Below are 26490 nucleotides of genomic sequence, written 5' to 3'. Positions count from 1 at the left end.
AGCTTCCTGTTCCATTGCTGCAGAAATCCAATGTTGAAATGCTGGCCTCTAAGAGCCAAAAACAGGTGTTCCCATTGAAGCCACTGAGAACCCGGGAGTGGGTGGGCCTGGTTAGTTTGCAATAAGCACCTTGCGGTGGTTAAATGGAATCTGATGAAAGCTAAAAGAATGCACACAGGTGCATCACCTTGCAAAGTTTTAGGGGTTCCAAAGACTCCCGGAAGTCCATTTCGGATGCAAGGACCCCTACTTGAGAGGCAGTGCCACCAAGTGGGGACATAGCTGAACCAAAAGGTGACTCTGGTGAATAAAATAAGCACAGCCATCACCCCAATTGGCCCTAGCATTCTGTCTTAGAGGGAGGCTAAAAGGAGTCTCCTCCACTCCAGTAACCATCACTCCTTAGCCTGTAAGGTTAGAAGGCATTCCTAAGAATTCCAGCTCCATTTGAGCTGTGGGTTTAAGTGGGCATTTTTCAAAAAAAGATAGCATGAACCAGAGTTTTTTCAGAGGGGTTCAGTAAACCTTTTTTTAAAAAAATATGTTTTTATTGATTTTAGAGAAAAAGGAAGGGAGAGAGAAACATCAATGAGTGAGAAACATCAATTGGCTGCCTCCTGCATACGCCTACTGGGGATCGAGCCTGCAACCTGGGCATGTGCCCTGGATGGCATTCAGCCAACTGAGCCACACCAGCCAGGGCCAGTAAACCTTTTCCCCCCCCCCCAAAGTAAGAAAAGCCCAACAGAAGCAGAGGCCTTTAAAAATAAACTGCTCCTTCAGTGCTCGGAAATGAATGCATGACCAGGGGGAGGGCAAACTGCTTTCTTTAGGGAGACCTTGAACACCTGGTGCAGAATGAAGTCAGTGTGAAGGCTAAACTAGAAATAGCTTCATTAACATTTCACACTAGTGGCAACGGAGGTGGAGGTGGTGCTGGTGCTGCTTCTGGTTGGAAACTTCTGGAAAGCAAATGGGGTGAGGGGAAGAGAAGCCCTTGTCATGTTACCTAAAATCGTGCTCCCTAGAGTGTATATAGTGCCGTCATATTAGGGAAAATGTAAGCACGGGTCAGGCGAGTTGTCCCTAGAGAAAAGAAATCTTGTAAACTCTGCAGGAACACAGCCTGATGAAGCTCAAGATCCTTGATGAAGATCAAAATTCTTAAGAGAAAGTTGAAGTAGGAAAAAAAGTACCTAGGCTCCAGCAACAGACTGAGCACAGTGGGCTGGGACAACAAACGGATTTACTAGGGAAGGAAAGAACATTTTAGCTCGTGCTAGGAAACCACACAGACCGAGATTAAGAAAATCATTTGTTTTAATGTTTGGTCCTCAGTCATCTCAACATACCTCTTCTCAAAAGAGAAACACTAACTCCGCCTCATGATCACACGGACAAAGTCTGGCAGGGGGGGAGGACCCGCAGTTGGGCATGCCACGTGTCCTTGCACCTGCGCCGCTGGACCTGCCCTGCAGGGGGCGCCCCAGGAGAGCTTCTGAAGAGAGCCGGCCCTGGAGAAGGCCCCAGCCCTGTGGCTACAGCAGCGTCACTGCCCTGGGGCCACAGCTCGCCCAAAGGATCCCGAGTTGAAGGGTCAGCAAAGGTGACCCAGCCAAGAACAGGGTGGTTAACGATGCACACCTTGCAACACAAAACGGGAGCAGCTGGGCAACCCTGAAGGACTTGTGGAGTGGAAACTGACTCAGAATCTCGAACTTTCCCTGAGGTGCCATGGAAGCCTTTTCTCCCTTCTCTTTGATTTTTCCTTGGCTTTGATGAGTGCTGTGGGGAGCCCAGATGTGGGGTAGACATTACTGGTCCATCTCATTGTTGATACCCTGCAAAGAACGATATGTTTGCCATTAATTGGTATGCTATGGATAAACGTACACTCACCCGGCGCTGCCTGCAGGCAAGCCTGGAGCATTCTGGGTGGCGAGGGCCAGGTGCTTTCGCTGAGGACTTGGAACAGCCCTTCGTAGCCGCACGCACTCAAGTTGGTCCTAGTGCAGTGGTTGCAAAGCATGGTTCCCAACCCCTTTTGCTATGCAAGGTGATTTTGTTGTAATATCTGTTATAACTCACCACAGATGTCACTGATTAAAAGAAGGCTAAATTTTTATTTTAAAAAAATGTTTTTAATTATTTATTTATTTCGGGCTAGATTTTAAAGAGTGGGTCCATGTGAAGTAAGGACTAGTGCGGGTGGTCTAGAGGTGGAGCAGATGACACGGGTGGCGTGGGACTGCCGGGGGTGTCAGGCCCAGCGTTCAGTGTTGTCACCACTGGTACCGGAGGCAAGTGAGGTAAGTTTGGGAGGTGGTCTACCTGCTCGTAATCTTCCACGTATTTGTACTTCTTCTCCCGGTAGTAGTATCTTTTCTTCATGCAGTAGAGGACTATGACGTCACACAGCACTGTTGCCTGAAAGAACGAGCCAGGATGTGTTCGTCCCTGTTTCTCTGTGCCTGGGATCTCCCAAGGAAAAGCAAGTCTCCTCCACCCTCCTCCACCTCTATGGGGAAGGCCAGGCCCTGAGGGGTGCAGTCCTCCGGAAGCGGGGGGGGGGGGGGGGTAGGGGGCGGGAAAGAAGCCCAGAGGGTTGAAGGGAAGGCCCAGGCCTTCAGCCGAGGGGCTTCCCTGCTGTGCTAACTACTGCAGAGGGCCCCAGCCCAGGGTGAACAGAGAGTCATAAGTCGCTCACCACCCCGAGGAGTGCCAAGCCGGAGCCAATGTTGATCATGGTGGGGATGATGTCAAATTTCCCAGCCTGCAAAGGACCGGAGGGGGGAAAGAAAAAAAAAAGAGTTGCGATAGGGGTGGGTAAAGGGCAGGTAAAGAGTGGGGAGAGGACACCTCGCCCCTGGCCCACCCAGAAGAGTGACTAGCAAGGTCTGGAAGAGGGGCTGGCAGCCCGGCTACCTTTCCGAACACGATGATGTCGAAGCGGATGCCATAGGCCTTGATGAGTGTGCGGCGCTCAGTGCCAGTGAGGTCATTGTAGTACTTGGCAAACCTGGGAAAGGAAACAGGTGAGAAGGAAGGGCACAGCAGTGGGAAACCGTGGCCGGATCTGCCCTCTGGGTCCTGGGCCAGTGATGCTGCAGCGGAACCCTGCCCCCGCCCCCTCCCAGAGGCCTCGCAGCATTGGCACTGGCCAAAGATTGGCTCTGCCTGCTGAACAGATGACACCTTTGCACCTCGGGGCCTCTCCTGGCTCCTGTGCGGGTGGGCCATACAGCAGGAGGGCTGGCTTGTTGACAAAGCTTCCCACTCTCCTAACACGGCGGCCTCCTATGTCTTCAACTGGAACCTCTAGCTCTGAATGTCCTTCCCTCCTGGCAGCAGAGCCACCCGCTTCTCTCAAGGAGACCCTGGCCACTAAGGGCATGTCGCCGGCCAGCAGCATTCTCCAAGACTGTGAAGCTGGTCACTCCCAGCACCAGCACTGGACTTTTTAAAAAAAGAACCATTGCTCCATCGATGGATGAATGGATAAATGTGGTATATCCACACAATGGAATGTTATTTGGCTATAAAAAGAGATGAAGTACTAATAAATGCTACAACCTGAATAAATCTCTAAAAAAACATGATGCTGAGTGAAAGAAACCAGACACAGAAGGCCACATGCTGTATGACTGCATTCATATGAAAGTCCAGAATAGGCAAATGCAGAGACAAAGTAGATTAGAGGTTGCCCGGGGCTGGGGTGAGGGGGACAGAGAGGTAAAAGCTAAAGGGTACGGGTGTTGGAAATGTTTCTGAGGTGATGGAAATGTTCTAAAACTGACTGTGGTGGTAGTTGCACAACTCAGTGAATGTACTGAAAACAACAGAATTCTATACTTCAATGTGTGAACTGTGTGGTATGTGAACTATGTCTCAAAGCCTTAAAAAACAACACACACACACACACACAGGGGAACTGGCTGAGGGAGAACCACTGAGACGTGATACCATTTGCTGCCTGTTTTATACAGGGAACCCCGGAACCTAAACTCTTGGCCCATGATCTGTCCCCATGCCATGGCCCAGGCCTGGGACTTGGGCAGGGCCTGATGCTGGCAGGAGTCAGGGGAGGGCTGTCCTTGTGAGGGTCCCATCGGCTTCTCTCTGTTTTGGGGTCCCAACCCACTGGTTTCTACAAGAACTGTGTGAGGGTAGAGACAGAGCTACACGGATCGAACTCCCTTGCTAGGAAAAGATCAAACATCTGCCTTTCTATCAAGTGAGCCAGATGGTTCAAAAGGACTGCAGATCACACGTGCATTTGATTCCCTGTGTCACCACTAGAGGGAGACAAATGCAACACAAAAAGCACCACAGACCTTCTCCAGTCAGAGAGGAAGGGAGAGGGAGAGATAGAAACATCAGTGATGAGAGGGAATCATTGATCAGCTGCCTCCTGCACGCCCCATACTGGGGATTGAGCCCGCAACCCGGGCATGTGCACTTGACCCTTCAGTCCACAGGTTGATGCTCTGTCCACTGTACCAAACCAGCCAGGGCCTGGGGCCTATTTTTGATAGTGGCTACTTGTGTGCAAGATGTGACAAAGGGCAGGTGCAAACGTATGTGGCTACAGGTTTCACCACGTCAGGAAAGTGGCAAACGGGACCCTGGCCCCTAAGATGAGGACATACTGAGTTAAGGCAGGACCTGAATCTAATACGACTGGTCTTTCTAAGAAGAGGAGAGGACATGCAGACAGAGACACAGAGAGGAGAAGGCAGAGACTAGAGTGACGTATCTACCAGTCAAGGGACACCAAGGATTGTCGGGAGCCACCGGAAGCTGGAAGAGGCAAGAAAGGAGCCCGGCCTTGCTGACAGCAGGATTTGGGGCTTCCGCCCTCCAGAACTGTGAGAGAATAAATTCCTGTTGTTCCCAACCCCCGTTTGTAGTAATCTGTTATGGCAACCCTAGGAAACGAATACACAGCACTTTCAACAGAAATACCAGCAACAAGGCCTATCCTGAGACTGAAACCTGTATCCTGTGCACATTGGAGATGCCGGGGCAGACTCTGTATTTGAGAAATCAATTCCTGGGTCAGAGCCCGGAGGCCTCTGGACTAGAGGGTCACAAACAGCCCTTCCTAGAAAGCAGTGAGTGAGGGTCTCGGCTGAGGCTGGCCCGAGAGAGTAGAGCAGCCAGCCTCTCTCAGCTGCTCTGCAAATTGCCTCAATGTGTTTTTTATTTTTTAAATTTTTTATTGATTTTAAAGAGGAAGGGAGAGGGAGAAAGAGATAGAAACATCAATGATGACAGAGAATCATTGATTGGCGGCCTCCTGTACACCCCTACTGGGGATCAAGCCCATAACCTGGGCATGTGCCCTGACCGGGAATTGAACCATGACCTCCCGGTTCATAGGTCAATGCTCAACCACTGAGCCACGCCAGCCGGGCTCAATATGTTTCTTGAGACAAGAAAGGGCAGGCAAGGAGGGCTCTCTCACAAGCCAGGATGCCACAGGCGCACGGCCTCTCTCGGAGCAGTCTCCTGGCACACGGCTCCCACCTGCCTGTGGCGCTGCCTGAGTGCTGGTCTTAGGTGGGTGTGGATGCCCCCACGGGGAGTGATCCAGTCACCATCACCCGCCACACATGCCCACCCATCAGCCCAAGCCCATGCCCACCTGAAATTGTAGCCGGGGGACACATTGTGGTCCTGGTCCCGAGTGTCCAGGCGGCGGAAGGAGTACCTGGGCAGGCAGAAGGAGGCAGCTCTGTCCAGGTTGCAGTCCCATTTGATCTGGATCCCCATGATGCCGCCCTGTGGGTTGCGAGCAGAGACAAAGCGCACTTTGCTTAGAGCCTGTTCTGGAATGAGCCATGTTTGAGACTGTGCCAGCAAAGCCAGGGCCCGTGCCTACCTCAATGGCCAAGTCCTGGAAGCTGTGCCCTGCATTCTCCACTATTTTGCCAAGACGGAAGATGGGGCAGAACGGATCTGTTGCGGCATTGTAAATGCACGACTTGAGGTAGGTAGTGGTGATGTTGGGAAGGATGTTTCTCCTAAAGTCGGGAGGAGGCAGAAAATAGAAGCGAGGAAAATCTCAAAAAAGAGGTCTCTCCAAGACATTGGTGAACTCCCACAGCCGGCCACCACTTACTTGGTGAAGTTAAATTTGGGATACCAAATGTTGTTCTTAACCAAAAGGGTGAAGTTTTCTGCAGCCTTTAAAAAGGCAGGTCTGAAAAAAATGATAACGTATGGTTAATGATAACATTGTTAATGTGAATGTAAGTATAAATATATGTACACTCATAAAGCTATGTGTTATTTTTTAAATTGATTTCAGAGAGGAAGGGAGAGGGAGAGAGAGATAGAAGCATCAATGATGAGAGAATCATTGATCAGCTGCCTCCTGCACACCCCCTACTGGGGATTGAGCCTGAAACCTGGGCATGTGCCCTTGACCGGAATCGAACCTGGAACCTTTCAGTCCGCAGGATGATGCTGTATCCACTGAGCCAAACTGGCTAGGGCACTATGTAATATTTTTTAAAAACTAATCAGCATTTATTTATTTATTTATTTATGAGCGAGAGAGAGAGAGAGAGAGAGAGAGAGAGAGAGAGAGAGAGAAGGGAGAGGGAGAGAGAAACATCCACTGGTTGCCTCCTGCACGCATCCCAGCTGGGGATTGAACTCACAACCTTGGTAAGTGTCCTGACCAAGAAGTGAAACCGTGACCTTTTGGTGCACGGGACGATGACCAAACAACTGAGCCACACCAGCCAAGGCCCTGTGTAATACTTTTAAAACATGTACACACGTGTGTTATAATGTCATTTTGTCAAAAAAAAAAAAAGGGGGGGGGGTGGCATTTCTAGCAATTTTTACTCCGCTGTGTAACACTAGGTCAGGTGGGGAGATTATAGGCCAAGCCCTCAGCTTTTTTCCTCTCCGGGCCTCCTGCCCAAGGCAGCAGGAACTGGAGAGCCGAGGAACAGCTAAGGAGGGGCGTGCCCAGTGGCCTCACTGGAATTCTCTCGGCTGTGCTGTGACATTGCGGGGCTCACTGTCCTCGGGGAGATGCTCAACAGACTGGTTTTACAAAAGTCAAAGCAAAGGTCAGTTCACCTATAGGCTGGATCCTAACCTCTCAAAAATACCCAGAGAATCAGTCTTTAAAAAGAAGAAGAAAAAAAAAACACCCAGAGAGTGGTGTCCTCTGGCCCACAGCTTCTCCCAAGTGCCACATCAGCTCCTGGCTGATAAGACGAGTGTAATCTGTCCCCCAGGGGACCCCACTTTGATATATTTCCACGGGAGAATCTGGCACTGGAGGCTGACCCCTCTGGGGGAGGCCTCCCCAGATCCAGATGGAATCTTTGAAAATATAAACAACTAGAGGCCCAGTGCATGAAATTTGGGCACTCGGGTGGGGGGTGTCCCTCAGCCCGGCCTGCGCCCTCTTGCAGTCCAGGAGCCCTCAGGGGAAGAGGCTCTGGCCACCACCGCTGTGCTCACCAGCCGTGAGCCTGGCTCAGGGCTTCTGGCTGAGTGGCGCTCCCCCTGTGGGAGTGCATTGACCACCAGGGGGCACCTCCTGAGTTGAGCATCTGCCTCCTGGTGGTCAGTGCGCATCATAGCAATTGGTCGGTCCGCCATTCTGTCAATTTGCATATTAGCCTTTTATTATGTAGGATAGTCTTCCCAATCCTGAGACAGGCACAAGGCCAATGACAAGGCAAACAATGTCACTAGAAGTTGCAGTTAACATTACCGGCTGCCCAACATGAGGATCAGGGGCTTGTTCTTTGTGAAAAATGGACTTAAGGCCCTGACCGGTTTGGCTCAGTGGATGGAGCGTCGGCCTGCGGACTGAAGGGTCCCAGGTTCGATTCCGGTCAAGGGCATGTACCTTGGTTGCGGGCACATCCCCGGTAGGGAGTGTGCAGGAGGAAGCTGATCGATGTTTCTCTCTCATCGATGTTTCTGACTCTCTATCCCTCCCCCTTCCTCTCTGTAAAAAATCAATAAAATATATTTAAAAAAAAAAAGAAAAAAAAAAAAAGAAAAATGGACTTAAGGCATAACTGTTTCTAGGCAGTTATTTGCAACTGACAGAATCCTAACACAGAGATAACTCATCTGCTCTCTTATCGCGACTAACGCCGGGACCCATCTCGCCAACCCATCTTGCCACTGATGGTTGCTGACATGTGGTTGAGAACCGCCACCCCAGGAAAGCCTGACTCCACACAGACACCATGAGCACAAAGCCACTCACAGGTGTCACTTAACTCCCCTGCCGCCTTCCCTTCGGCCTAAGAACCAAAGTTTCGGGCATTCCCTCCCCTTGGCCAGGACTCACTTTGGCACATTTGAGTCATCCTCCACCGGGCACCAGGCTGCCACCTCACACGTCTTCAGAGTCCCGTTGTAGGGCACGCATCTTCCTGTTGCAACTCCTACAGGGATTAGGGGGACCCAGGTCCACAGGTGGTCTCCCGTTTTCTACTTCGCTGAAGTAGAGGATGGCAGCCCTACCATGGCACCCTAAGTGATCAGTCCTGAGCTGTGCCAATTCTGGGGTTTACACAGCGCCCCAGAATTGGAATTGGAGGAACATGGTTGCCTGAGTCCTCGCCACATCTCTGCTTTGCCAACTGCAGGGCTGGGGTGATGGCAAGCCACAGCACAGGGCAAGATCTGGGATGGCTTCTTGGATGCCGATGGCAGAGGTGACTGTCGCGAGCCTCCCCCAGGATCATGTGAAGGCCTTGGGGAATGTGGGGGATTTCTCCATCCTGAGATTCCTCTATCAGGGGAGCCCCTCAGGGGAGGCGATGTGGCCGGGGGCTGCTGTCCCCGGGTTGAGTGTCTACTGAGGGGTTGCAGTCACACGTTCATACCACTGCTGTGGGTGTTGGTAGAGCCAGCATGACAGTCGGAGTCCGACTTACACACACTGTTCTTATCTGGAAGCTGAAAGAAGAAGAAGGAGTGAAAACAGGTCCACGTGGCCAGCCCCACACACAGTGGGTCCAGGTTGGTGGGGGCGGCATGAGGCCTGAGCCTTTTTCCAAGAAGCTGCCTACCTCAGGGCAGAAGCCTTGGGTCTGGTTCATGGTGACAATGATGTTGGTCATGATGAAGAGGGAGTTTTCCTCCTGCAGCGGGGACAGAAGGGAGAGCCCTGCCATGTCACCTTCAGAGGAGCCAAGCAGAGCCACACAGCAAGACGTTCATTTAACAAGACAGTACCACCCTGGCCGGGTAGCTCAGTTCATTAGAGCCTCATCCCTATGCACCAAGGTGGTGGATTCAATACCCGGGCAGGGCACACACAAGAATCAACCAATGAACGCATGAATAAGTGCAACAACAAATTGATGGTTCTCTCTCTCTCTCCCTCTCTGTCTCTCTCTCTCCCCCCCTTCCTCTCTTCCTCTAAAATCAATACATAAAAACCAACCAAACAAAAACAGACAGTATCTTTCACTTCTGGCATGCAGAAGAAAATTTTAAAAACTGATCTTATGGTCCCCCATTTTCTCCTCTTGAGTTTGTAGCCGAATGGAAAACAGGGACTCTAGCAAATACTTGTGCACTCATGTTCACAGCAGCATTATTCACAATGACCCAAAGGTGGAAACAACCCCAGTGTCTATCGACAAGATGAATGGATACACAAATGGTGGTCTGTGCCTATAACTGGAATACTATTCAGCCATGAGAAGGACGCACTGACACCTGCTACAACTGGATGAACCTTGAGAACATGATGCCGAGTGAGAGAAGCCAGATGCAAAATTCTACATACTGTAGGGTCCCATTGATATGAAATGTCCAGAAGAGGCAAATCGGTACAGACAGAAAGCATACTGGCTCTTGCTGTGGGGTGAGGGGAAGGGTGAACTAGAGTGGCTGCTTAATGAGTATGGGGTTTCCTTTGAGGGTGACAAAAATGGTCTGGAGCTAGATTGAGGTGATGGTTGCATAGCATCATGAATGTGCTACATGCCACTGAATTTTTCATTTTAAAATGCTTAATACTGTGATATGCAAATTTCACCTCAATTTTTAAGAAAGTCTATAACCTAAAATGGTTCCTTAATAAGCTTGACTGAGGGAAAAGAACCAACAAGTGCCCCAAACATCCTCTGCCAACCGGATGATCTCGGAGGACAAATAAAACCACCAAACAAACATTTAAAGGTCTCGAATTTGGCTGGTTTTCTTTCCTAACCGGAATTAAAACAAACAAATCACATCAGAGGAGACTCAGGCAGGGTTGGCCAGCAACACTTCTCCCTTTCAGATGGTTCTGTTTTCTCCTCATAACCCTGGAGGTGCCAAATGATTCATGTATTAGAGTTTCTAAGAAATTTGAGAGCAGTTTGTTGGGGATGAGACTGAAGAATTGCTAATAATGACCTCCTACCATAAGGAGTAAAGACAAAGACCCCACAGATTCTGGTTGGGCCTCCTCCTCACTGGGCAGCTTTCAGCAGCTCACACCCTGGAGAAGGGCAGAGTAGGCGCTGGAGCCATCTGGGGGATCAGAGTAATTCAAGTACCCAGGAGTCAGTAGGCATCTCCACCCCCAGGTCTGACAAGGTGGTGGGAGCTCTGTAATAGCTGGCATCTTCGAGAGAAAGGCCTAGAACAAACCATGTTGGAAGCAGGGAAACAGCCATAGGAGGAGGCACAGGTGTGGCAGGAGCCCGAGTCTGTCCTGGCACCTGTTGGGTTCCCAGGTGTGCCCTCTGTAAACTCTCGGTGTAGACAGAAGGCCGCCCCTCCACCTCTCCTGGGTTAGATGTGAACAATTCCACGTGGTTTACTTTTTGGTTCCTATCTCTTATCTAAGTTTAGGGAAGTTTCAGTCTGGAAATGAGCCAAGCAAGTGCCATGCAAACAATTGTTTGTGTTTCAACTTCGGAGAAGCACAAGGATGCCGTGGAAGCTCACAAGGAGCCCCGTGGACCCACTTAGCCCACAGGTCTGAGGTTGCGTGTTCCTTTCCACGGAGGGGCAGTAGCAGGGGACGTATCTTCCTTGGTTTCAATAAACAGGCTGAATGACACTCCCAGGACGGGGCCATGACTTGATAGGAAGCAGAGGTCTCTGTTGAGACAGGTATGTGCCAACAGGACCAGCTAGCTCCAGCAACTGTGAATCCCCTGTAAGACCCTCCCCATTGAGAAGGCGGGGGGGGGGGGGGAGAGGAGAATGAACACACTTGAAGAGTTTCTGAAGTCCTTGCCATGCTCTGAGCCAAGAGTTGATAGCTTATCTACATTTACCAATCCAGTCACCCTAGCCCATAAGCCATCTGGAGGGCTGTGTTGGGGTTTGGCTGTACGGTGCATGGCTATTACCAAGGCTGGAGAGAGTCAATATTTAACTTGGAGCTTTGTGGGTTCACAGACTAGAGCAGGGGTGGGCAAACTTTTTGACTTGAGGGCCACAATGGGTTCTTAAACTGGACCGGAGGGCTGGAACAAAAGCATGGATGGAGTGTTTGTGTGAACTAATATAAATTCAAAGTAAAGGAGCGGAGGTGAGAGCAGGAGAACCGGATAGAACAGCCGGATCCGGCCCGCGGGCCGTGGTTTGCCCACGGCTGGACTAGAGACTAAGATGCTGTATCAAATACTTTCTTCCTTTCCCTTTATTCCTGATGGATCCCTATGCGGGGATATCTGTTTCCTTTTGTTTGGCTTTTCATCTCTGGTTGTTGTTAAAGTTTTTAAAAAAATATATTTTTTACTAATTTCAGAGAGGAAGGGAGAGGGAGAGAGAAATAGAAACATCAATGATGAAAGAGAATCATTGATCAGCTGCCTCCTGCATACCCCACACGGGGATCAAGCCTGCAACCCGGGCATATGCCCTGACCAGGAATTGAACCTCCTTGTTCATAGGTCGACACCCAACCACTGAGCCACACCAGCTAGGCACTGTTAAAGTTTTTAATGCTTTCTGAAAAGGTTCGCTTGTGGGTTTACAACCATAAAGCAAATACAAAATGTGGAAAGGTGATGCTTTTATCTGAATTTTTCCCCGTTAAAACATTTGCCTTTTCACCTTTCGGGGCTTGAGACAGACTGAGATGCCCACATGGAAAGTTTCCTGTGTTTAAGCCAGCTGTGGTTTAGAGCTGAAGAAACACAGCCGACTGAATATTACCTCTTAGATTGCAAGCCAAAAGGAGATCAGTGTGCACTGATTTATTTCTTGGACTAAAACAATTAGTCTGGGCATTGGGGATCTGAGAGCTCTGGTCATGCCAATCATTAACAAGTGTGCAAGGTCAGCAAAGAGCAGGGAGCTAAGTAGAGGCTTTCGCGTTAGACAGTCATAATGGGCAGCTTACCTGAGCTGGAATCACATAGTCGGCCACATCCCAGATCCGGAATCCGAGTTGAGAAGTGTTAGTTACAGTCACGCCCTTGGCTTTGGTAGTAACTGAGCTGACCACAGAGTCCACTTCCTGGTAGCCCTTTTCCCACACAAACACCCACCTACAAGATAAAAGCGGCCTCTTGAATTGCCATTAGGACTTGGTGAATCTGCACTGATGCCAGGGAGCCTCTGCTAGCCAGAAGCTGGAAGAACCATGTTCACTAATTATGTGGCTTTGCAAAAGCCGCTTAACTTTGTGAGGGTGTGGAGAGGGGGGCCCTCCATTTCCACTTCTGCAAAATAGGCATAGTAGCACCTAAACTACAGGTGATTTGTGGTAAATTAATAAGATGATGTGAGTAAAGCACTTAGCACAGTGATTAGCAGAGAGAAAATTATCAGTTAATGCTGTCTTTCTTATTAGACATTTGAGCACTTTAAAACAAATTTTTTTTTATTGATTTCAGAGAAGAAGGAAGAGGGAGAGAGATAGAAACATCAATGATGAGAGAATTATTGATCAGCTGCCTCCTGCACGCCCCCTACTGGGGTTCGAGCCTGCAACCCGGGCATGTGCCCTTGACTGGAATTGAACCCGGGACCCTTCAGTCCACAGGCTGACGCTCTATCCACTGAGCTAAATCAGCTAGGGCTGAGCACTTTCAAATGCACTATGACCTGCAGAATCACCAAGAGATAAAATTTCTGGTAATAACAGTTACCATTTTGGGTGTTTTTAAGTGCTAGGCACCGATCTAAGCTCCTTATATGTATAAACTAATCCTGACCACTGTGTGAGTCAAGTATCATTATTATCTCCATTTTACAGAGAAGGAAACAGACACAGAGAGGTTAAGTCATTTGCCCAAAGTCACACAGCTAGTGAGTGGCATAATCAGGATCTGACCTCAAGCCTTCTACCTCTGAAGACTCTTCTCTTGCCCTCTATGCTATACTCCTTCTAGAAAAGATATACCTTTCAAATAGCTTTTTATAGTAATTTTTATTTTTTCTCCAAGAATTCAAGTCACAGGTATGCTTCTTTCCTTTGAAGACGGGATATTAATGTCAGTCTGAATAATTAAAAATGTAAAGGCATCAGCACATTGTGGTTAGGGCACTGGAAAACAGATGGAAGCCAGCTGATCTCCGGTTCGTCTCAGTTCTACCACTATTATAACAGTATACGGTGATCAGAGTTATGTGAAGGTGGTCACTCTCTGATAACTGACCTGGTAGGTGAGACAGCCACTAAGTGACTAACAGGAAGGGACTGTACACAGCATGGGAACGCTGGACAAAGAGATGAACATGTCTCGAGTGGGATGGAGCAGGACGCCTTGAAATTTCATCATGCTACTCAGAATGGTGTGCAATTTAAAACTTATGAACTGTTTTGTGTGTTTTTTCTGGAATTTCCCATGTAATAGTTTCAGACTTTGGTAACTGAAACTGTGGAACGGGAAATTGCGGATAAGGGGGAGGGGAGGCTACTATATTATCTGCAGTCTAGAACTTCACAGATCCCCTAGATGTAAGCCTGTCTTCCCATGAGCTTCAAGAGCCAAGAGGGAAAAGCTGCATGAGAGCTCGATTCCAAATGCTTCACATCCAACCCAGCAAGTCACTTCAAGTAGCCAGCTGTATCGGGTCTCACAATGTAAGGGTGCATCACAATGACTGCGTCACAATGACTGAGTTCATGGTGGAACTTAATGAGACTCGCTTGAGTCCTGGGGATGGGATAAGACCTTCAGTGGTTGGCAAACTCATTAGTCAACAGAGCCAAATATCAACAGTACAACAATTGAAATTTCTTTTGAGAGCCAAATTTTTTAAACTTAAACTTCTTCTAACGCCACTTCTTCAAAATAGACTCGCCAAAGAGCTGCATGTGGCTCGCAAGCCGCAGTTTGCCGACCACTGGGCTAGGTGGTTCTGGTGTGGAGTTCACACCTGGAAAGCCATTTTGTTGAATACTGTCAGTACCTACTGCTGCGTGGCTGATAGATGTTAGAGGCAGAACCTGTCTGGTCATGTGAATTCCCTGGGCAGTGTTAACAGATTCCAAGCCCCACCCCAGGTTACTTGAAACAATTCCTCAGGGTAAGTCTTTCATGATCAGGTAGGTTGGGGAAACACTAGGACACTAGTTCCCAAACTTTGCTGCACAGCAGAATCACCTAGGGAGCTGGTCTTACTCTCGAGCAATGGAATCAGAAAGTCTGGGGATGGGAGCCAGCAATTAGTATTTTTTAATGATTCCCAAATGGTTGTTTGTGTAGTTTGGGGACTGTTGCATTAGGCCTTTTAAGTAAAGAAATGACAAAGCAGATAACATCTGTCAGCTCAGTAGCTATGCAACCATAATATCCCAGGTGGCCCTTGAAAGCAGGCCCAGTTGGTAAGTTAATTCCCGCGGCCTCTCTCAGGTTTTATTAGATTGTAAGGGGGTGCATTCAATTAAAATTAAACACTTGGTGAGGAATGATGGTGGCTGGGCATATCTATGCAAAGAGGACAGCATGGGGAGTGATGAGGCCGAGGCAGGCAGGTACCTATACCAACCACCCCATAAGAGGAAGGAAGCAAACTGGAAGTGTGACCTCTGCTATCTTGGATTACCACATGGTGTTAAAGGACAGGACCGGAAATCACAGATCCGAAAGGAAACAAGTGTAATCCCAAACCACGGTTTCTGTTAGCAGATCATCAGAATGGGAAGTGACAAAGATTGAGAAATTTCGGCCACGCGCTCCCCCTCCTTCCCGGAGGCAAAGGACATCACGGAGCCAGTCAGAATGACAGGAAGCAGGAAAGGCGAGGATGAAGGACTAGCCAGCGTTTGTCCCTAAAACACAACATCCAAGCAGTCTTCTACCTCAGAGTCTGGCACAGCGCCCATCCCCCGGTGGCTGGGGTCCCCGGAGGGGTGTGTCACCGGCCTCGGGTCGCTGCCTTCCGGACCTCACCTGGAGGGCGCCCGCAGGGCTCACCCGATGACCTAGGCCAGGATGAGCAGGTGCACAGCGGGAACCCGGAGGGAGCAGCCCCCCGGCCGCCGGGTCCCCCGGGTTCCAGGACCCCACGGGGTCGCCGCCCCGGTCGCGCTCACCCGATGACGTAGACCAGGATGAGCAGCTGCACCGCCCGGTTCATGAGCCCCACTTTACGGCTGCGGATGAGCACGATGCGCGGCGTGTCGTACTCGAACAGGAAGGCCCCCAGCACGGAGCAGCAGCCCGCCATGGCCGCCCAACCCGCCGCAGGACTGCGCACTGTGGCCCCGCCGCCCGCCCGGCCGCCTCCGGGCCCGGAGCCCCGACCCCTCCCGCCAGGAGCCCCGCCCCTCCTGCCAAGAGACCCGCCCCCTCCCGCCTGGAGCCCCGCCCCCTCCCCGCCTGGAGTCTCGCCCGGAGCTTCGCCGCAGCGTCCTGTCCCGCGGCGACGTCACGTGGGGGAGGGTTCGGAAGGAGGCGGTGCGGGCCCTTGGGGGACAGGCCAGGCGGTAGGTGGGACCTCCCCCTCGGGTACGGGAGACGCCTCTGGAGGCTGGGGAGTCGGGCGGGACAGAGAACCTCTCGAGAGGACCGGGGAGGACGAGCTACCCGCCCCTTCAGGGGGACGGAGGGAGGGGGTTTGAGTGACCCCTCAGGAGTGCTGAGGAGAAGGAGTGGCCCTCTTAGGGAGATGGCGCCTTCGAGGAGAGCGACCTCGCCCTAGGTCGAGTGAGGAGGGGTAATAAGCAACCCCCTGAGGGGGGTCTAGGGTCTTCGGGTGGCCTGGGTGCGGGACCCGCGGAGACAGTGTAGGTGGGAGAGCATCCTTCATTGCCCCCTCCCCCATTCAAACCAAAGGCTGTAATGGGGGGTTGGGGCAGTGCTGCCTTCTCAACCTCTGGGGGTGGGGCGGGGGTGACCTAAACGCCAGGCCAGGTGCCCTGGGAGCCCTTAGCTGGAGCCGTGCACCCTGCAGTGGTTCTCAACCTTCCTAACGCCGTGACCCTTTAATACAGTTCCTCATGTTGTGGTGACCCCCAACCATAAAATTATTTTCGTTGCTACTTCATAACTAATTTTGCTACTGTTATGAATCGTAATGTAAATATCTGTGTTTTCCGCTGGTCTTAGGCGACCCCTGTGAAAGGGTCTTCGACCCCCAAAGGGGTCGTGACCCACAGGTTGAGAACCGCTGCTGTAAAGTATTGCTCCTGGAATTGAAGCCAGGCCACATCCTAAGCCAGTTCAGATACTTCCTTAGTTGCAGGACAGGGGAGGAAGCAGCCTGAGCCAGGTGAGAAAAATGGTCAAGTGATTTGAGTAGACACTTCTCCAGAGAAGGTACACAAATACTTAATAAGGATATGCAACATATTCAATATCTCTGGTCACTAGGGAAATGCAAATCAAAATCACAATGACATACTTCACCCCACTGGCAAGGGTCACCCGGGCTCAGTGGTTGAGCCTCGACCTATCAACCAAGAGGTCACAGTTGGATTCCTGGTCAGGGCACATACCCAAGTTGCAGGGTCAATCCCCAGTGTAGGGCTTGCCGGAGGCAACCGATCAATGATTCTTTCATCATTGATGTTTCTATCTCTCTCTTCCTTCCTCTCTGAAATCAATAAAAATACATATTTTTAAAAAGATGGCAAGGTTGTAGAGAAATTGGAAGCCTCACATTGCTGGTGGGAAAGTAAAATGGTGCAACCACTTTGGAAAATAGTTTGACAATTTTTCAAAGTGTTAAACAGAATTACCATATGACCTAGCAATTTCACACACACACACACACACACACACACACACACACACACACACACACTATATGCTATATATCTTCCTATATAATAAAGAGATAATATGCAAATTGACCCTCACGCCCTTGCACAAGATGGCCACCCCATGTAGTAAAGATGGCCGCCCCCATAAAGTCAAAGATGGCTGCCACAAGATGGCCGGTGGGGAGGATAGTTGTGGGCAATCAGGCCTGCAGGGGAGGGCAGTTGGGGGGGACCAGGCCTGCAGGGGAGGGAAGTTAGGGGTGACCGGGCTGGCAGGGGACGGCAGTTAGGAGCAACCAGGCCAGCAGGGGAGGGCAGTTGGGGGTGACTGGGCTGGCAGGGGAGGGTAGTTGGGGGCAACCAGGCCTGCAGGGGAGGGCAGTTGGGGGCAACTGGGCCAGCAGGGGAGGGCAGTTGGGGGCCATCGGGCTGGCAGGCAGGCGAGCAGTTGGGAGCCAGCAGTCCCAGAATGTGAGAGGGATGTCCGACTGCAGGTTTAGGTCCAATCCCAGGGATTGGGCCTAAACCCACAGTCGAACATCCCTTAGGGGTCCCAGATTGGAGAGGGTGCAGGCTGGGCTGAGGGACAACCCCCCCCCCAAGTGCACGAATTTCATGCACCGGGCCTCTATATTATATATGTGTGTGTGTGTGTGTGTGTGTGTACACACACACGTACATATATATATAATATATATATATATCTTGTATATATATGTGTGTATATATGTATATATGCATATATACTAGTATATCTCCAAGAGAATTGAAAAGATATGTTCATGCAAAAACTTGTACATGAATGTTCATGGCAACATTATTTCTAATAGTTAAGAAGTGGAAGTAACCTAAATTCCTGTCAACTGATGAATGGATAAGTAAAATGTGGTACAGCCATAATTATTTAGAATATTATTTAGCCATAAAAAGATATGCTACATGCTACATAAAAATATATGTATCATGTGTTGATACGTGCTACAACACTTGAACCCTGAAAACATTATGCTGAGTGAAAGAAGCCAGACATAAAAGGTCACTTTTTTTTATTTTTATTGATTTTAGAGAGGAAGGAAGAAGGAGAGAGAGATAGAAACATCAGTGATGATAGAGAATAATTGATTGGCTGCATCTTGCATGCTCCACACTGGGGATTGAGCCAACAACCCGGGTACATGCCCTGACTGGGAATCAAACATGATCTCCTGGCCCATAGGTCGATGCTCAACCACTGAACCACACCAGCCCGGCTAAAAGGTCACATCCTATATAATAAAAGCCTAATATGCTAAGTGTCCAGTCGTCTGGTCATCCGTTCAACCAATCGAAGTGTAATATGCTAATGATATTCTAAGGCCGTTCAACTGCTCGATATGACATGCACTGACCACCAGGGGGCAGATGCTCCAACTGGTAGGTTAGCTTGCTCCTGGGGTCCCGCCAATCAGGACTGAGCGAGATGGGCTGGACATGCCCTGGAGCCCTCCTGCAGTCCCTCCCCAACTGGCCAACCTCTCACATCCCTCCCTGGCCCCTATTGTGCACCGGTGGGGTCCCTTGGCCTGGCCTGCACCCTCTCGCAATCCGGGACCCCTCGGGGGATGTCAGAGAGCAGTTTTTGCCTGATCCTGCAGGCCAGGCCAAGGGACCTCACTGGTGCACGAATTCGTTCATCAGGCCTCTAGTATTGTATAAATTCTGTTTATTTGAAACATCCAAAATAGGCAAATCCACAGAGACAGAAAGCAGATTAGTGGTTTCCAGGAAAGGAGATATTAGGACTGATTGCTAATGAGTATGAGGTGTCCATTTGGGGGTGATGAAAATGTTCTGGAAAATTTAGATGCAGAACTCTTGTGAATATACTAAAAGCCTCTGAATTGTACACTTTAAAAGGGCAGGTTTTATGGTATGTGAGTTATAAATCAAATTTTAAGAAGAAACAGAGTAGACAACCAGGTTCTCAGGGAAAAAAAAGTATATACCACAAAATAATGGGCCAAACCTCATGTTCTTTCTTCATAGGGGAAAACCTCAGGCCCTCACACAGAGCGTATTTTTATCTTAAAGTCCTAAGTCTGGCTTATCTGGTGTCCTTGGTTGCATGTGAAGCCGGTTCACTCACGACAATGTTCTCTAAAAACTGCCCTTCCTCACAGAGATGGCCCCAGCACCCGTTTTTATGCTGTGACCTTATCAATTGAACCACAGGGGTAACCTGACCCAAACAGGGTCAATCTGATGGTCTCCTTTGGAAGGGTTGCACTGGGAGAGAGGCATCGCTTTGTAAAACTGAATTGAGTAACCTCTGGAGTTGCGGCAGAGTCATCTATTTTTTAAAAATATGTTGATTTTAAAGAGAGGGGAAGGGAGAGAGTTACATCAATTTGTTATTTCACTTATTTATGCATTCATTGGTTGATTCTTGCAGTTGCCCTGACCAGGGATTGAACCCAGAACCTTGGTGTATCAGGATGATGCTCCGACCAACTGAGCTACCTGGCCAAGGCCATGGCAGAGTCATCTTGGTGGAGAAGCCAAGGAGGGGAGCCTGCAGGATCAAAGAATGACACAGATGGGCAAAGGAACACAGAGGTGAGAGTAAGAAAATGGTCTCTTTGGTTTTTGTTGAGTTTCTACTTCCTGGTTCTGCCCCCTTTGTTCACCTTTGCCCTTAAGATACCCCCATGACTTTGTAATAAATGTACTTTTTTTCCCCCTTGAGCTGGTACACTTCTGAAAGTTGGAATTGAAAATACTTTGGTTATGGTGCTAGGTTCCAAGAGATGAAAGATATAATACTGTCACCAGTAATGTGGTTGTTAACTGTTTGTATGAAGGCAGCAAATTAGAAAGAGGTGGGAGGCACTGCCTGAGGACACCAGTATTAAGAACAGCAATAATAGCCCATAAAGAGAAATAAGTTTCTATAAAAAGCAGAGCCAAGGACTCCAAAAAGCTCATCAGTCTGGGACCATTTAGTTGAGAGGCCAGCAGTGGCCAACATCGGTGTGCCTTAGGGTGTCATTTGGTTATAGCATGGTAAGAATGATGTTTGTCACAATAGCCTTGAGCCACAAAAGGCCAGTCAGATGAAGCAATATCCTTTGTTCAGAGTTATCTTCAATGAAAAAATTGTTTACATTAAATGTTCAGGCATTGAGAGATGTAAGATTCACTTATCTGGCACAGATCTTGTGAAATATGTCATTGTATAACTAACAGATACTAGTACATGTGGTCCAAATGTATAATTACATATACCTCCAGAAACAGCTCATAAATGAAGAACAAGTTGGTAGCAAAAGTGAATAATGATAAATTATTTTCTAATTTTGTTGTTGCTTTCCCGTGGAATCCTTGAGGCTGAAGCTGTTATAGAACAGAAAAAAAACAACCTGACTCTTATCTAAAAGGCCATATGCTGATCACAGATATCCTCTGTGCTATCTGCTGCATCAGTGGGTCTCAAACCCATCAGACCCAATGTCCCTTTTAAAAGAAATATTTTCTAATATCCCTTTAGTAGCCCTGAAAGAAATTAACATGGAATATAATCTACCTGTACTCAATTAAATATGCATATATGTAAATTTATATATGTGTTTGGTTTGCATGTTCATGATGATTAATGATATTGGGCTTTTCATGTGCATATTGGCCATTCTATATATCTTTATAGAAATTTCTGTTCAGCTCCTTTGCACATTTTTAATTAAGTTGTCTCTAAGTTGTAAAGATTCTTTATATGTTTTAGATACAATTTTTTATATGATATATGATCTTCAAATATTTTCTCCCATTCAGTGGGTGGAGTGAATTACAGGTTATAGAAGTGGAGAAAGTGGGGAGTATGATATTCTTGCAGATGAACTAGAACTATTTTTGTAATTGTGTCTTAAAATCCCAGCACGTTTGCCATTTGATCTCTAGGATGTAAAAAGACCTCGAAGACCACATCCTTTGATAGGCAACAGAGAATAGAAGATGGGTAGAAGGGAAAAGCCAGGAATACAAGAGATGATGGAGGAGTTTTGAGGTCGACCTGTGGAGATTGTGTGTCTGATGTTACTGAAAACCAACAGTATTCAGGAGTGGATACTGTGAGTGTGGATATATAAGGTTATTTGCCAGTTGTGCATCCTTAGACAAGCCATTTGCTTTTTGGGAGCCTGTCTTTTTATCTAAAGAATGGGGATAGGTGTTGTTGTGAATGTCTAGTGTGACATCATCTTCTCTATATATAAAAGCCTAAGCAACTGAACAACCCAATGACCAGTCGACCAGTTGCTATGATGTGCACTGACCACCAGGGGGCAGACACTCAATGCAGGAGCTGCCCCCTGGTGGTCAGTGTGCTCCCATAGTGGGAGTGCTGCTCAGTTGACTGACGGGCTCATGGCTGGCAAGCACAGCTGTGGCAGCGCGAGCCTCTCCTGCCTCCGAGGCAGCACTACCAAGCGGGCGGTGGCAGCAGGCGCAGTGGGGCGGGATGAGCCGGAGTGGCACCTGGCCTGGGCTCGGGCTCGGGCTCCTCGCCAGCCACCTGCTGCTTTGCACACTACTACAGCCCTCAGGGGATGTCGGAATGCCGGTTTTGGCCTGATCCCTGGGGCTGAAACTAGCAGACCGACATCTCGTGAGTGGTCCTGGATTGCGAGAGGGCACAGGCCAGGCTGAGGAATCCCACTGGTACACAAATCCATGCACCAGGCCTCTAGTCTTTATGATAATAAGAGCTGAGACCCTATTAAGTGTTTTATAGGCTTCATTTCTTTCAGTCTCACATGAACCATGAGGTGGGCATTGAGAAGTAAAACTGAGATTTAAATAATGCAAATGGTTGCATCAGGATCTGAGTCCATGTCTGTCGGATTTCAGAATCTTTGCTTTTAACTTTTTCATTATGTAGCCTTAAAATGCTCCAGAGTGATGGACTCATCAGTCTCCAAAACCACCAAGTTGATGATGATTGTTTGGGTGCAGATTCAAAGAACCTCTAAGTTCATGCAAGCAAATCACAAAGCACTGTCTTGGGATTTTTCCCAATTCTTTTCTGTCATTAAGTTTAGCCCCTGAAAAATCAGCGAACACTGTGCATTGGAGTAGTTTCTCAACTCTCGAGTGTTAGGCCAATGTGACTCGAGCTATGCAGATAGGCGTGAGATGGGTGGCTTGTAGTTGTAAATTAGCACAACCAACAGGAAGTGTTTATGGAGGGTAGCATCCTGTCGCTTTCTTCGGTTGCTTCCCTTTTTCTATTTTTTTCCATTTCTCTGTCAGTAAGAAATTCCATGGAAAGTGGGGTGACAAATGGTAGTTTTTCTTTGGGTCAGTTTAGAGTAAAGGGTGCCTCTTTCCTGTCCTGAGAATTACCCAGAATGCTAATCTCTTCCCTCTCTCTGCTGTAGGACTTTTAACTAGGTTTGGGGCATCATCAGCCTCATAATTCTGTTTGGCCTAAATCTGCCATTTGGCTTTGGTTTTGGTCTCAGCCTTCAGAAGGCCTACTTCAACATCAGTTTTGACCACTTTGAACTTGAATGTGGTCAGTGACTGTGGTATCACATAAGTAACCATCGTTTCTAATCAGAGTATCAATGTCAGTGATATGAATTAGGCCTGTCATTGGGATTTGTTGTTAGGATGTGGATATTCACTTTTGAATGTAGGTGAACATTCTAGTTGTAGCTGGAAGGGAAAAAAACCCCTCCTTAAATCCTTTATATGTTGAAATTCTATCAGTAATGTAAATATACATTTAGATTTATTATTGCTAAAAAAATAATTGGTTGGACGCTTACTTTCAAGAATAATAACTAAGAACTTTCAAATGACTTAATAGAAAAATCAGTGGGCAGACTATTAGGAGAGATTTTTGTTGGCTAGATAATTTAAATAATAATAAAGGCATTAGAAATTTAAAATATGAGTGGAGAAATCATCTTTAACTTGTCTCTTGAAAATACTCAGAACATAGGTTCAAGCAGTGTGCAAAGCTTGGGCCTGTGGGATTAAGTGAAAATACATCATCACTATTAACCTAGTTTTCAAGTACAGAAGTTAAAGAGGTCCCAACTCTTTACCATGGTCATGTATCTAAGAGGAAGGCAAATGTAAGGAATGGCTGGCAGCATCAGTATCCTGTGCTGAGCAGCCAAAATATATCTATCAGGTCCAAAAGACTTTCATTACCCTAGAAGGAAACCCCATATCATTATGTAGTCACTCCTCATTTCCCCTCCTCCCCAAGCCTTTGGCAACCACCAATCTGTTCTCTTATTTCTATGGATTCACCTAGGCTAGATACTCTGTATAAATGGAATCATACATTTGATCTTTTGTGCCTGGCTTCTTTCATTTAGCATAATGTTTTCAATGGTCATTTGTGGTGTAGCATGTATCAGTGCTTCATTCCTTTTTATGGCCCAATAATTATTCCACTCTATGGATAGTCTTCAGTTTGTTTATCCATTCATCTGTTGATGAACACTTGGGTTGTTTCCATCTTTTGGCTGTTGTCAGTAATGCTGCTATGAACATTTGTGTATGGATATCCATTTGAATCTCTGCTTTCAGTTCTTTTGGGTATATACCTAGAAGTGGAATAGCTGGATCCTATGGAAATTCTGTGTCAGGAAGTGGGGGCAAAGACCAAATATGTATCTTATGTTACAGTGCTTTAATGAATATATGTATACTCATACATATATCCTATCTAATAAAAGGGTAATATGCAAATTAACTGTCACTCCATCACAAATGGCGGCACCCATAGCTACAAGATGGCGGCACCCAGTCCTCTCAGCCCCACTAGAGTCTCCCAGTCCCAGGGGGGCCGGCCGCTGAGAGCGGGCAGCGTGAGCGGCCTGGCGGAATGCTTGGCGGCACCCATAGCTGGATCCTATGGAAATTGTGTGTCAGGAAGCAAGCGTTCGACCCTGGCTGCGGAGGGCCTCTGGGCAGCGGGCACAGAGCGGCCAGGGGTGGGGGGACACTTGCATCATCGCCCCAGAGACAAGGCAAGTGTTTTGCACCCGGCCGCAGATGGGCCTCTGGGCCGCGGAGAGCCTCTGGGCAGCGGGCAAGGAGCAGCCAGGCCCCGCAGAGAGCTACTGGTGCATGGATTCGTGCGCAGGGCTACTAGTATGTATATATGTATCAAATGAATGTGTCTGTGAACAAGCTAACTGATTGGTGATATTCTGAGAAAAGGAAGGAAAAGAAACATTTCAATAATCATGAATTATACATTATGTTTTATTATCAAAACAATCAGGTTAAGACAGCTACATTGCCAAGTTAGAATTAGGAAATGTTTAAAAAATGGTTTCCTCTAAGGCAGCGGTTCTCAACCTGTGGGTTACGACCCCTTTGGGGGTCGAATGACCCTTTCACAGGGGTCACCTACAACCATCGGAAAACACAGATATTTACATAACGATTCATAACAGTAGCAAAATTACAGTTATGAAGTAGCAACGAAAATAATTTTATGGTTGGGGGTCACCACAACATGAGGAACTGTATTAAAGGGTCGTGGCATTAGGAAGGTTGAGAACCACCGCTCTAAGGAGAGAAATGCAAGTCCGTTACCTATTCTGCATGAAATCAGTGTTACAAGAAAGCACATCTCTGATATAGAGATGAATCAGTGAGTATTGTGCAGTTACCATAACAGAAGAATGGATTGAAGTACAAGAAGACAGGTCCTACAAAATGTGATTCTCCTTGGTGTGCCTTTGGCGATGACATTATTTTATGTAGGAGACTAAAAATAAAAATTCAAACATGATGCATGTCTTTGTAGGAAGTGTCAGATATTTTACACACTGTTGACCTCACACATCACCCTCTCACTTAAAGCATATGTGGGGAAGGGAAGGAGAACAGTAGGTGGATCCAGTGATTATCACCCCAAATTCTGCCTCTATCTGGGGCCTCCACAAGGTGACAGAAACTCATCAGGAATCAGGCACCAAAAAATAAAGGTATAAAGACTCAGAGGCCATCAGAATGGAAATCTGTAGCTGTTAATAGAATTCTTGAGTAAGAATCTCCATTCTGAAGAAGTCATATATATAACCCACTTTTTAAAAATATACTGGAAAGGTTGCAAAAATGACAGTGCAATCTGACCTAATGAACTTGGTTCCTGAGTTGAAAGCCAGATAAAATCCTGGATCACAAAAGAAAGCTGCTGTTTTTAAAAAAGTATCAAAAATGGTAAATCTTAGAGTATATATAAAAAACCTGACAGATCCTTCATTAATCACAGTGTTGAATAGTGGTCTCTGTTTATTCTTCACAATAGTTGTTTAGAAATAGTCAATTCTGTGTCCAAAACCATGAAGAGGAAACCCTGCAGGAGGATCCCACAACCTGGGACTATCCATTTGCATATTTTTAGGGGCTGATGTTTGGGGATGGTAAAGGTTTGGGTATAGGTTGCTTTTTGAGTAGTATCCAGACTGCATCTACTTTAATTGGCTGCAAAGCACAGAACGTTAAAAGCTTAAAGGCGGCCTTTCCCAGTTTTTAACATCAGTGGATATATCCAGTCATAGGAATGTGATGCAATTGGAATGTATTGGGCAGCTTGGCAGTTAGACTGGACAGATTCCAGGGCTGGGCTGGTGAGTTACCTGATTCCATCTGCAGCCCTCCTAGAACTGCTGAATGGGAACCTAGGCCCCCAAGGGGCTCCAGGGGTGGTCCAGGTTTCCTGAGACCTTTAGGACCAGGGAAGGTATGGGCTGAGTCTATGTCCCCAAGAGTCCGGCTTGCTCTCTTGTCCTAGTTATCTGTTGCTATAGAACAAAGAACCCAAAACTTAGCAGCTTAAAACAATTTTATTCTGTGCGTTCATGGGTCAGCTCTCACTTGGGATGTCTCATGCAGTTGCAGACATGGGTTAGCAGGCTCTGGAAGGGTCTAAAGTAGCGGTTCTCAACCTGTGGGTCGCAACCCCTTTGGGGGTCGAACGACCCTTTCACAGGGGTCGCCTAAGACATCCTGCATATCAGATATTTACATTACGATTCATAACAGTAGCAAAATTACAGTTATGAAGTAGCAACAAAAATAATTTTATGGTTGGGGGTCACCACAACATGAGGAACTGTATTAAAGGGTCATGGCATTAAGAAGGTCCTAAAGGTCTCAGGGAGCCTGGACCACCCCTGGAGCCCCTTAGGGGCCTAGGTTCCCACTCAGCAGTTCTAGGAGAGCTGCAGATGGAATCAGGCAACTCACCAGCCCACTGGCTTCTCTCCGATGCCTGGTGACTGGGCTTGTATGATTTGAAAGCTGGGACTGGTCGGTCATCT

The 26490-nt window shown here is 47.9% G+C and overlaps 3 protein-coding genes across 6 annotated transcripts in view; 2 read left to right on the top strand and 1 right to left on the bottom strand.

Annotated features, from left to right (window-relative positions):
• Positions 1-2129, top strand: part of CAMKK2 (calcium/calmodulin dependent protein kinase kinase 2) — a 45722-nt gene extending 43593 nt beyond the window's left edge. For both annotated transcript variants that reach the window (XR_013959576.1, XR_013959577.1), the window contains exon 18: positions 1339-2129. The gene's annotated coding sequence lies outside the window, so the exon portion shown is untranslated. The remainder of the gene's footprint in view (positions 1-1338) is intronic.
• P2RX4 (purinergic receptor P2X 4) lies at positions 1303-15684 on the bottom strand. Of its 3 annotated transcripts, XM_080650646.1 has the most exons (12): positions 15491-15684; positions 12347-12494; positions 9063-9134; positions 8877-8949; positions 8336-8432; positions 6125-6205; positions 5885-6026; positions 5648-5784; positions 2926-3019; positions 2708-2773; positions 2332-2427; positions 1303-1841 (listed from the first exon to the last, which is right to left on the bottom strand). In XM_080650646.1, exons 1-12 carry the CDS (start codon positions 15622-15624, stop codon positions 1815-1817), a joined length of 1167 nt encoding a protein of 388 aa, XP_080506772.1. In that variant the 5' UTR covers positions 15625-15684; the 3' UTR covers positions 1303-1814. The 3 variants fall into 3 exon arrangements, with proteins under 3 accessions (XP_080506772.1, XP_080506771.1, XP_080506773.1); XM_080650645.1 differs by lacking the exon at positions 1303-1841 and having other exon boundaries at positions 2104-2427; XM_080650647.1 differs by lacking the exon at positions 1303-1841 and having other exon boundaries at positions 2104-2427; positions 15348-15655.
• The window catches only part of IFT81 (intraflagellar transport 81), a 130528-nt gene continuing 119579 nt past the window's right edge, over positions 15542-26490 (top strand). Inside the window, exons 1-2 of the mRNA XM_080650634.1 lie at positions 15542-15883; positions 19593-19756. Coding sequence (XP_080506760.1) covers positions 19728-19756 — 29 coding nt within the window. The 5' untranslated portion in view covers positions 15542-15883; positions 19593-19727. The remainder of the gene's footprint in view (positions 15884-19592; positions 19757-26490) is intronic.

Source organism: Plecotus auritus, assembly GCF_963455305.1.
Source record: "Plecotus auritus genome assembly, chromosome: 13".
NCBI lineage: Eukaryota > Metazoa > Chordata > Mammalia > Chiroptera > Vespertilionidae > Plecotus > Plecotus auritus.
The sequence above is the reverse complement of the archived record's forward strand: the minus strand, read 5'-3'. Positions and strand labels throughout refer to the sequence as shown.

Coding starts and splice junctions, on each gene's coding strand:
- P2RX4 (XM_080650645.1), bottom strand. CDS start 15,624: ATGGCGGGCTGCTGCTCCGTGCTGGGGGCCTTCCTGTTCGAGTACGAC. Junction 8,433..8,876: donor TACCAACACCCACAGCAGTG/GTATGAACGTGT, acceptor TAATCCCTGTAG/GAGTTGCAACAGGAAGATGC. Junction 2,774..2,925: donor ACATCATCGTGTTCGGAAAG/GTAGCCGGGCTG, acceptor GGTCCTTTGCAG/GCTGGGAAATTTGACATCAT.